This window comes from Etheostoma cragini, chromosome 1 (assembly GCF_013103735.1).
Source record: "Etheostoma cragini isolate CJK2018 chromosome 1, CSU_Ecrag_1.0, whole genome shotgun sequence".
Classification (NCBI taxonomy): Eukaryota; Metazoa; Chordata; class Actinopteri; order Perciformes; family Percidae; genus Etheostoma; species Etheostoma cragini.
Window position 1 is genome coordinate 22245284 of NC_048407.1, and position 12512 is coordinate 22257795.

General features: G+C 41.7%; 1 protein-coding gene across 2 annotated transcripts in view; it reads right to left on the minus strand.

Annotated features, from left to right (window-relative positions):
- Nucleotides 1-12512, minus strand: part of elp4 (elongator acetyltransferase complex subunit 4) — a 53377-nt gene that overhangs the window by 22022 nt on the left and 18843 nt on the right. For both annotated transcript variants that reach the window (XR_004656412.1, XM_034869962.1), the window contains exons 8-9: nucleotides 10526-10634; nucleotides 8389-8495 (exon numbers count right to left, since the gene is read on the minus strand). Coding sequence is in view for 1 of the 2 variants with exons in the window: in XM_034869962.1 (XP_034725853.1) it covers nucleotides 8389-8495; nucleotides 10526-10634 (216 nt within the window). In the remaining variant the exon portion in view is untranslated. The remainder of the gene's footprint in view (nucleotides 1-8388; nucleotides 8496-10525; nucleotides 10635-12512) is intronic.

The window sequence follows — 12512 nt, forward strand, 5'->3', positions numbered from 1 at the left end:
CTCGTCTGGCATCTTTAAATTTGAATGAATGAAGCATGAGCCCACATATTCTGTTGTGATGAGTATAGAAATGATGGACTCCTAACAATACCACCTTCTTACTCTCCTCATGTGGATAGGATTTCCAAAGACATTGGTCTCACGTTTTTTTCATATCTCTCATATCTATAAAAACAAAATTGTGTGTCCATTCAACGCCCCTCTTTACCAAATGACAGTAAATAATTTACAAATACTTTTCCTCACAAATTACTGAAGAGGAAGACGTATAATTATATTAATAATCTGAAAATGAGTGTGGACATTATCACAATAGACACATTATTTGTGTTTTCAAATGTGTTCACATTAGAGAAATACATACAAAAACTCCTCCTACTCACCCCCCCTCAGGACACTAAGCAGTGAGAGTGTGGGAAAGTTATTTTTAGGACCCAATGCAGAGAGCCTTCCTAAGTTTGATGCTCCTGCTCTGGATCAACATTCCACCTTTGAACCACTCCGACCATGGAGCTGTTTGTGCCCATGATGGCAATTTTAACTTTCTGTGGACCAACAGCAGTGAGGGGACTGTTTTGTTTTGGTTGGTTTAAAATTACACCAGCCAAAAGAGGACAACCTTTTTTTTGGCTTCATCGCATGTTTACTAGTTTTTATTAACAACTAAGTCCACATATTAGGTTTATATGGTCAAGGATAAAAAAAAGACTAAATGTTCTTGACTGAGGAAACAGTAGAGGTTTTGTGCAGGATGAACACAATTGCCACTCTTGCAAATAATCAAATTGTTTTTAGGACTTGTACAAAAGTGCATGGACCTAAGGCAAAATTGGGAGATAACACAATAAAAAGAAGCCAAGGATACAGTGAAGACCCAGTTTATAAGCACCAGGGGGCCTATGGTTCCCCAGTCACTACCATTATGCTAATTGGAGGCCTTCTGAACACACTTACACAAACCCTATAGCACCACAAGACCCCATGGATGTAGGGTGGCATGCAAGTTACTGCCTCTTTTCCTTTCTCTCTCTAATGGGAGCTGAAGACAACTAGGGCTACTTTAATCAGGTCTGAGTCCAATGTAGCCAGTATAGTCTGATGGGGGCTGAGTGGTGCATGGACCATGTTAAGGGTTCACTGCTCACTGATGAAACAGCTTCACTTCCAGGGCGAGTTCAGGCAGACCACACTGTTACTCAGTCTGGCAGGAGGAGCACATCTGCCCTGTTGGGTTTTCCTTGAATACTTCCTGTTTGCAAGAAACGTTTCGGCATTGTTTTGATTTAGTATAGAGGGCAGCACATTTGGCAAGGTCCCAGATATTCTCTTACTGCATGTGCTTTGACTGGACTAACAGCAAACACAACTGCTGGTACTTTCTATCCCTGGGAATTTGGCAATAAAACAATTAAAAAAAATAATTGGGGGACTGTCATAGCCGATTTCCTTAATGGTTTCTGAACCTTGACTTTGTCAGAACAAGCACATCCTCGATGCCCAAAACACTTGATTTCACACCAGATCACCAATGCCACTGTAGGGGGCCAAGTTTGCAGTTTGAGCTTTAGATTTGCCATTTATGAAGTGGGTTTGGTTTTCTTAATCAGTATCTAAGGAAGCCGACACACTTACCACAACACCACAACAAACAACTACCCAAAATATGCAAACATTTGCACCCCCCACACACCCACGTCTCAGCACAGAGACCTTACTAGCTGGGCCTTTTCAAACACACATGCATATTTGCAGAATAGATAAAATCCATGTTAAATAATAGATGCATATCTGATGTATGTTGTGAATATTGTTCGGCTGAGGGGTCCGATCGCGTGCCACTGACTGGCCTACACTCGACTCTCTCTCTCTCATCTTCTCATACATGCACAAACCATAAGCACACCTCATTCCAAAATGCAACAGAGGCTGGTGTGCACCAAGGGAGGAAGTATAAATTATTCAATTGGAATAATATTCCAAAAGGTCCATTCTTATCTCATCATGAATCCCAAGACAGATGTAGAAATTACAGGCAGATGTATGAAGAAGCTAAGGTTTTTTTACATGCTACTAGGTTCAAGACAGAAAGGCCAGTTCAGTTCAGTTTTTTCAATTTAGTTTTTTTACATTGGCTTTTTTCTGATCTTTGGTACCAAGTATTATTTCAGACATGGGAAAGCAGATTTACGACAAGGCATGGAATACAAACAAACATATAACTAAATACACAAACAAGCCCTGAGGACTGGGTCTCTGTCTAACTTATTCTGCATTCTACAATTCTTTCTTTCCCTCCTTTTTTATTTCTCTCTCAATAAAATGGCTTGGTGCCTCTGGGGAAAAGCCCTCATTTTAATTAGACCTGACCTGAGAATCACTTAACTGCTCCTCTCCGCTTATGCTTCCCCCCCCCCTCCTCTCCAAGCCTTGCTCTGTTCGTCACATAGGTCCATTAACACCCTTCCCTCGGCACCCACAGGCTTCAACAGGGGGCAGACACAGGCGTTGTCTTAAAGACGTTTTGAGGACATGCCAAGAAACATTAACCTACTCTATACACCTCCCTCGGACTCTTATAGTTTGGCATCCTCTTAAGTCTTTTTCTACTCAGCACCATCGTCCTCTTCATCCCCCTTTTCGGCTCCCTCTTTGCTTCCACTTAGCTTAAAAATATACTTAACTGGGTGATGTCAAGTTCATGTCATGTGGGATGGAAGGTCACTGGACAACTTGAGATATTTTGTGATTGCAGAGTTGGTTGTGTGAGGGTTAAAAATACAGTGCATAGTAAATCTAGCACTATAGCTATAAAATTAGCATTTGATTACCTACATAAGGCATCTGTGTTTATTTCCTATTTTGGGCAATTATTTGTGGGTGTTCAGACCAAAACAGCCTGCGTTAAAACAGCTCAGGGACTGCGTTGGTGGGCGTTAGTTGTTTCAGGTACTGGTGAGATGATAACATACAATTCAGGAAGTCCAATTGTTTAAAAGATGAGTGTCAAGGCCTATCACATGCCAAAACAATGCAGAGCAGTTTATAATACATTGAGAAAGTTCTTTACAACTCACATAGGCAATTATTATGTCTTTCATTATGGCAGTAAACAATAGAAAAAAGTATATTATTGTGACAGCTAATCTGCCAAATGTGTGCTTGCATGTGTTTAATTGGCGAAGTTGGCAAAAGTTGAGCCTGGTTCAACTTTTGTGTTCGTAGTTCAGATTTGGATGTTAATGTGAACTGTATTTAGAAGTCAGAAACTGTGAATGACCAACATCAATCAGTTGGGTACTAATCTGCCTAGGACATTCATCATGTATCTCTCCAATGATGACTTCAAAATGACTACGTAAAAAAAAAAAACATTTGCATTAACTCGAACGTTCCCAAGACCCCAAAGTTTCCATTAAAGCCAATGAATGTGTATTGACTGCGCAGCCATCCAAGAGACAGAGCTTGTCAGTGACGCCTTCAAAAAGCCTAAGATAAGACTAATTTGACACAAATCCCCGTCTTATACTGTATTTGACCCTGTGACCTGCCTCTGGCACCCTAGTACCCCATAGGCACATTGCCTGTCAGTTTAAAGGGTCAAACAAAGGTAAGGACAATGTAATTGCATACCACTTGCATTCTTCAGACCTTCATTCTCAAAGCATCTTACATTGTGAAAGTAGTGTCAGAAACCTGTGTTGGCTTAATATGAGCAAGCAAAACAAATTATTGCACACATTGCGTGACACCAATGTGCATATGTTGCTCAATAAGTATGTGCTTGTGCTGCTGCATGAATGTCAATATCTATGTGTTGGAGTAAGCAATGTTTGTGTATGTGTTAATCTTGTCTAAACACCTAAAACTCCTCCACCTGCTCAGACAGAGCCATGGGTTAATTCTGGCTTCAGGCGTCATGGCTAATAACTGCTCATCAACCGCAGTTTGAACTCTTGGAAACGTCAACCATTGTCATGGTAACCTTATCATAGAACCAACAGAACCTTGATGATGTTGCTGAGTTTGGGACTATCAAATTAGGCAAAATGTATTAATACAAATACCTGAACACAAAATATGTTTTTACTGACTAAATGTATACTCTGTATGGTGAAAAACAATTTTTTTTTTGCATTCCTGAGGGGCTAGGTGATAGAGGTATGAGTCAAATAGCAGTTAAGAAATTAGTTACCAGTATGAGTCCATGCACAGTTGGGGTGACATGTAGCTGCCTGATCCAACTGGTGAGAAGCTAGCGCTGTCAATCACCTGTCATTCACCACCACATTTCAAATTAATCCAGATAGATAGTGCACAAAGTGGGGCTGGATTTGCTGCATTTAAAATATGTAAAAGGAGTCGAAAGTTGAAATGCATAGCAGGAGAAGTGATCTGTCACTACCACAATAAATGTTTGGAAAGGTAAGACGGTAGGCATTTCAGAAAAAGAGAATGCATTATATGGCCCCAGGCAGAGGAGTCCTGTAGTTTGAGTAAATGAGGTGATTAGCCAGAATGGTGTAAGCTGTCACACATCACACACTCGGCTAAGAATCCAATCACCATCTCATGTGTCAATCAGTTGCCCACCGAGGCAGTTGACCAACTGTTCAAACACAGTGTACTATGAGCTACATAGTAAGAGCACAACGGTAGTCCACTATGCAAATTAATTCACAAGTATACTGATATGAACCAATATCTACAAACGGGGGACGCAGATCCAACATGCACTGATCCTTTTGTGACATCTCCATCTAAGGGGATGTACAAATTAATGCCAGCCAAGCACAGTGCCGGAGAACCCAGCACAATAATGTAATAGCATATTACAATGTGTGTTTTGATTGATTGGATGCATGTGATGCAATACAATGTTCTCTTGGAAATTCCCTGACACATTAAAATGTGTCATGGCCAAGGATTGTAACTGACATTTCATAATATGAACTCTCTTGTGTCAACAATCGCAGCCATTTTTGAAAAAAAGTATCCTGTGGATATCACTCTTTTAATTCTATGTGTATGAGAGCAATACAAGAGTATGGTTAGCATCCAACCAAAAAACTCCAATAAAGCTCCCTAAACAAAAAAAAGAAGACAAAGCTTGGTCTTTATAATGTGCTGCTGGGATATATAACAGTATCTAGGCCCCATAGAGCATCACGGATGCTCTAGGCCTCTGCCTCATGTCCTGCCCAATACAGAGGCCTAATTAAAAGACCATTGAGGATAACCACCTTGACTTTTATGGACCATATAAATCTATACTGGAGTGGCCTATTCAGGGGGTCAGAGAAAGGAGGGGAAGCAGGCCAATACAGAAAGGAGAAAGGCTTAGAGGGGTTGACCGTAGGACACGAAGGTTTGAGGGGTGGTCATTCCTCTCCTCCCCCTCACCTCCTGCCTGAGACAATAGGACTCACTAAGAGCCAAGGACCAGAGGGTGTGATAAGGTAATGATAATGTAATGAGGACCAATCATGAGCCTGAGCTAAGAGGAAGGCCCCTTAATTTGTCTCTAGAGTGGTAGTTCAGTGGCAAATTGATTGCTCGAAGGGAGAGTTATGATGTGACACATGCAAAATGGATGCGTAAAGGAAGAGCATAAGAAATCATCAATCAAAATAGAATAGTGGGAAGGCCATACAATCCTGTGCTGTGTATATGCACTATACGCTATGCCGGCAGAGCAAACATAGCATCTCAAATTGACACTGAGTGACCTGTATTAAACTGTGTGGAAAATGTGAAATGGCGCTCTGAGTGCACGCAGTCTCAAACCTGGGATTTTACAATACATATTTGAAATAATGTGTGAGAACGACTCAAAGCTCCGGAGGCACTTTGATGCTTAGCGAGTTCTCAAAAGGGCCTCTAGCACGACTTAAATTGAGCTGCTGAACTTCTTGCATGAGGTGTAATGGGAAGAAGTTGCTATGCAAGTGGCTGAGACATTGTTTGTTGCTGTGCCAGTGGATGAAACATCTGACATGTCATGCAAATCCCAGCTGGTGATTGTATTGAGATACGTGCTGCCAAGCAATACAGTAAGCTTTTATTTAAGTAAGTAATAATTTAGAGATTGAAGTTAAGGATAAAAGATGCTGTGGGCCTAACACCATCAAAAGTGTACCAGAAACACTAAAGTTTTGGGAAAAGTTGATCGCAGTATGATGGTGTCACCATGATGAGTGGAAATGTCTGCAGAACAAAGACCTTGATGAAGGAAACCTATCCAAATGGTCATTTTGTGCACTGCTATGCATACAAGCTCAATCTCTCTTTGCAGCAGCTGTGATTTGCCAGGGGTGTTTTTTTTTGTCTTCGTCGCCTTCTTTTCGGGGGTCTCAAACTAGTTACAGCCCTTGCAGAGGCAACACAAAGGTTACCAGCTGTCATGCTGCAGTTGGAGTCAGCAATGCCTTTGTTTAGTTCAAATTAAATATATCAAACAGCAAATATGACACAGCAAACTGAATGATTGGCCATTACAACCCAAGATGTTGCAGATGAACCGGCTAGAAGAGTCACTAATACAGAACCAGTTACGAATGAGGCAAGCAACATCATCATCTCACAGGCTGAGCAGTGACTTTTAAAGAGTGATCACCTTATCGCTGATTATCTAGTTGACAGCTCTTTTTTCTCAGTTGGATTTTTTAGCAGCTACAGGATTTTAACACCAGAATCAATTCAAGTTTTTTCAGAAGACAAACTTCCGTGCCTCCTTTTTCTTCAAGTAAGCTTTGAATTGTTAAGTGAAATATTTTGTTAATCTTGTTGTTATAGCATAGTATGCAATTGTAATCTGATTACATCAGGTTACTTCTCTAATACTTATGGTTAGACATTATGTGGAAGGCTTAGTGTGAAACTTAATGCTGTCGAACGGTTTAATAATGTGAATAGTGATTTCATTATGTGCCTTTATTCAAGGGGATGCTCTCCCTTTTCCTCAATCCTCTTTTACATTTGTTGTAGTTACTTCATTTTTGTCTGTCATCGATGGCTGGGGACATGTCCATGTTATAATATTATGACTGGTGATTAATTCATACTCCTTTAATCAGTCCCTCCAGGATTTTGCGATGTTGAGAACGCACAAGTTCAGGAAAATTGAACCAATCAGCGTGACATTGGTGCAACTCGCAATTTTGACCAATCACCGCAACTTTTAGCAAATCTGACCAAACACCGGAGTTTCCAATCCCAGCAGTGCCACGTGTCATACTGTATCAGTATGTCAATCTGAGAGCCACTGACCAAGCGGTTCATGGCCATATCCATTTCCTTGTTTAGCGAGACGTGTGTGACTTGAACATCTCACATTTACTAACAAAACGTACAGTGCAAGACTGTGCAAAACATTTCAGACCGTCCTGCCAACATGAATACATTTTAACACGAATATACGCTGAAAATGATTTTTCACTCAGATGTCGCTGGAGCAGCCGCTCTTTCCACCCTGTCGGCTCTCTGCAGCAGGTGAGGCTCCTGAGTTCCCCCTGCAACTAACGCACACACACACACACGGTGGATGCAGGAAAAACTGAAGATGAGACATACAGGATTGCGTAAATTGAGGAAAGCTATGCTCGTTATTGTAAGCGCAATGATAAGGTGAAGTCCAAAAAGCCCTTTATCAGACCGTATGAATGTGTCCCAGCCCAGGATAGGAAATTAACTAACAATGTAAAGATCAAAAAGCTATTGAAGACATGTTCAAATTTGATTCAATCAATAAATTATATATTTTTTCTTAAATCCACCATCCATTATCATATTATACCAACAATTGCAGTATCCTGAGCCTTATTGGTAAGGTTACTAGGAAAACTCAGCATAGAGTAGTTTATTCTCCCCAAAACAAGTTTCCTTTATATTTTTAAAGAACTGTGAAAAAAAAGAAGCATTTTGGGCCGCAACAATCTAAAACAAAGTCTGTGAAATCCTGGAGGGACTGTTTAGTTTATTAAAAATGTGAACTACACCTTTGACTTAAACTGCCATCAGTATTTTTTCAATGCATATTTATGACTATAAATAGACATTTTCTCACTCTGTTGCCTCTTGACACCAAACTGGAGTAAGTGTGGCTGCAACAGTGTATAATCAATAGCTTCACCTTTGATTTTGACACCCAATAGTAAAAACCGGTTGGCAGAACTAACGCAAGAGACTTTTCATTATCATCAACACTTAATTTTAGCTATGAACATGATGAATAAGAACAACTGTAATAGTTTTCCTCAAAAAAATGTACAGCTCTTGTTTTAGAATAATGGTTACACATTAAACAAAACACATTAGCATAAAACACACTATAACACTATGCTTTGTTTAAGAACAAACCCTGGCATATGTTAAGTAACCTTGACAACTTACCTCAATACTGAACTGTTTTCTCTTGAGCTTAAAGGCCAGGTCCTTGTGGTCAGGGAGTTTACTCGCCAGACAGTTCAGGTGAGGTACTTGGCGTACATGTAGAAGACCTGTGAAGGACAGTGGGAGAAGATTAAAACTGAATGGGTTGAACAGTGCATAAAAAACTACATTAAAAAGTCTAAGCAAGATATTCCTGTCCTATCCACAATGTACATGTTTTATGTTAAACTGTGCCAGTACAAAACAACTTAGACAAAGCTGTGTGCTTCCTTTTTAAAGTGTAAAATCTTGTTAAAATAATGCAATTTACAGAGGATAAGGATTCTCTGTCCAAAGGTTTGTTGTGCTTGTTTTACCCATAAATCCACCTGCTGAATCCATAATGCTGGATAGATAGCTACATTTGTACTACCCTTCATAGTAACAGTAGGTAAACTCCACTGATCAGAAACTACAAACAATACAGTGTCTATAGGATTACAGTGAAATAAAATAAAAACTCTTAGACAACACTACCAAAGGAACTTTTTACCATATATCTTTAACCATTTCTACATCTATTAATTTATACGATCTTCTTTATTTCCCTACAGGGTGGAGCATTGGTGTATTTTAAAGGAAACATGGCAATTAAAGGGCACGTTAGATCAATGAGGGACAGAAAGTGAGCATACAAGTTCGGATTCCTACAAAGGATAAAAGGAAGGAAGATTTTTATACTCTTTATCACTCTTTTCCTGTCACCACAAAGTCACAGTTTGATAAAACTGGAAAAGTACTGTTGAAGTTGGGTTGTATAAATGAGCGTGAGAGAGAAAAGAAGAGATCGAGGGAGTAATGGCGAAAGGGAGACAGACAGAGAAAGTGGGGGATGGTGGGCTCTCTCCTCTGTGCACTTGGGTGATTTCCCCTTGCCTGATTTGCAGTGACAGGCTTCCCAGCATGCTTTGAGCAGCCCTGAACTGCTGCCGCAAACACGAACGCACGCGCATCCGCACGCACTCTTACACTCGTACCAGATGCGTTTGCACTCATGAACACACATCAAAACAATCCCGCACATAAATGTATTTCATAACCCAACCAGAATTTATCTGGCTGGTTAAACAGAGGGCAAATATATTCTTGAGCAAGAAATTCAAATATTTCTTAATTGCAAATTCTCCCAAAAAAATGTTGTACTACAATTATTTTTTTTTAAATTTTGAATGTTGCACTGAAAACGGTCTTTGAATGTGATTACATGCCACCTGCCTTTACAATGCAGAGGAATGTGATCACTATGGGATGTGGTATCTAAATAAAAGATGCTGTTGGATGAAACCAAAGTTTGCCATTGAATGTTTTTACTCCTCATCCCTTCATCTGTCACAACCGGGGCTGTCTAACCCGAGGAGAGGAGGCAGGGGGGAAATGAGAGGAAAAGCACAAGAGTGAGTCGAAGAGTTTGAGAGGCACAGCTAAAAATACCTGACTCACTTAAACTGACCTTTATGCACAAAGAGTGTGATAGAAAAGGGGAAAGAAAACGGGAGAAAGAGGGAATGGTAAAACCGTAAAGGTGAAGTGATGGTGGGGATCGAGAGAGTAGAGATAAACTATGTTGCCCCCCTCCCTTTCTTCGTTTCTGTCTCTCCAATCGTTCCTTACCAGTGTCCTCTTCCCCTACTGAAAGCCTCGCTCGCCATTTGTCAGCAGAGCATGTTGGCCACGGAGACATTGAGCGAGGGATGGGGAGATACAGGCAGAGAGGAGGAGAGAGTGATGGTGAGAATATCGATTCCCCAGTGTTGGTTTGCTCTGCTCCAGAGCCTCAGGGGTATGGGACTGGGGATGGAGAGGGGGCGAGGCGAGAGGGAGAGAGGCTCTGCTGGAGGGGGGGAGGCAGGGATGAAGGGGGTGAGGGTGCGAGGGAGAGGGGGTACAGCGCGGCAGCTGAATCCCCCACGGCCTGTCTACTGAGGAGCACGTCTGATTGAGCAGCAGCACACTAACACGCACTGACAGCCTGGCCTGCAAGGGGGCTGCCCTGCCTCCATCCACAGCCCAGCCCCAGCCTTAATGCACTACTTGTGTGTATGTGTGTGTATTTGATGGAAAAGAGACAGAAAGATAAGCGAGTGTGTGTGTCTCTTACCATGGTAATCTTTGTAGAGTGGGTTGGTCTCTCTCTCAGAGCCTTTAAATGATTCCAGGGCTATGGCATTGTCACATAGCCTGGTTACGCTGCCCATTAGAGCTCTGTCCTGTAAGGTCGAGAGAGTGAGAGGGAGGGAGGGAGGGAGGGAGGGAGGAAGAGGGAGAGGGAGAGGGAGAGACCGAGAGAGAACCATGAGCAGGTAATTAAAAGCCTCCTGACGGGCCATCAGTGTTGCAATTAAATTAGGTCATCATGTCCCGTGGCCAGGTCATTTGTGACCATGGCTTAGGTGAACGTGATGAGGTATAGAGGGAAAAGTACCCTAATAGGGGTTACACAGGTGATGTCAGGGCAGGCAAATGGACACGCACCTTACATCAGGCATACAAAAGTTATATGGGAACGTCAATGGCAACACACTATTTTACGTCAACCAACAAAGTCTCACATTTGGTGCACAAACCTGCACACAGCGGGGGGTGGAAAAAGGGAAAGTGGGGGAAAGCAGCAGAGGCTTGATGGGGAGAGCTCCCCCTACTGGTTAGGTGTGTGACTTGACAACAAAGACCACACACCAGGGGTGAATACAGTAGACAGAAAGCATGAAGGATAAATATACAAAAGAGTGGAGGCAGAGGGTAAAGGGAGAAGACGGGAGAGAGAGGGACACTGGGAAGGAGGGAAAGAGGGAGTCATACATTATTAATTCCTTTGCCTCTTGAATCATTCACATGCTTTTCTCTGTGTTGGCTACCACCGCCTAATGCAGTTTTCATGCCTTCATGTCTTTCCCCCACTCTTTCTTCTTCCTTTTCATTTTTGTCCTACTTTTGAAGTATGCATATTCCCCTACCTAGTCAGTACCACCAGAACTTACAGGCTATGTGAGGTCACTCTAATGCAGCAATTAAAATCCGTTTTAGTGTAATTCAAAAAATATACGTTACAGTATAGCCAATAGTGTCTGTACGAGAGAGAGGGTCTGCAAAAGCTTTATCTATGTGAGTCTGTAATTATAATAACTCTTCTGTGCTTACTTAAATACAAAGGTAAGGCTCCTTGGCAAAATATCAAGAGTTTTAAACTCAGAAAAATCCAAAGCGTCCACGGGGCTGCTGAGTACAGTTGAAGGGCAGAAGGGCAGAATGATATCAGCAAAACATGCACATGCTCCGCAGCTGGTTGAATTAAAGGAGGTGTAAATCTTTTTTGAAAATGTTATTTATAATTGATGAGGGCCTCAAACGAGAGTCACTTCAATTCTGCAATGAAAGTCTATGCTAGCTCAATTAGCTCAGATTCCATCAGAGTAAATCCTTTGAACACCATATCCCTCAGCTGACCATCACTGACTGACAGGTCGTTGGGTGGGTAAACCCCAGTCCCTTCATGTAACCAGTTACTGATAAATACCAGTTTTATCACAGTTATTTGGCTCAATGGGTTTTATTTGTCAGAAGATTATCAAAAAAAGAAAAGAAAAGTGATTTCAACTGGGAACAGAGGCACAGTTTCTCAATTAAAAGAAATCCAAAAAGGCAATGTCCTCCTTTAGTATCCTGGTAGAAGCTCCTCCTCAGCCTCTCAGTGCTAGCCTGGTGTATCAGATACCTTCTTCCTGACCTCAACTGGTTTGGATCTTTAGTGATTCTCCTAGCGTTTTTCGTACAGTGCCTTATGTAAATATCCTATCCACCTATTGTTTTTCAGCCAAACAAACCGCTCTTTTTCTGGTGGGTTTTCCGCCTTTGATTTTTGACAGTACAGCTAGATGATAAAGGGGAGATAGGGGAAATTGTCACAGGTCAGATTCGGACCCTGGACCTCTGCATTCAGGCATAAACCTGTCAATACAGCGCCTGCTCTACCACTAAGCCAACGTGGCCACCAAATGAACCACTCTTAGCAGGGTTTTGCGATCCGGTTCGGTGCCATTTCCGTACTTGGCAGTAATGATCCCCCTCAGATGCTGTTGATGAGGCAA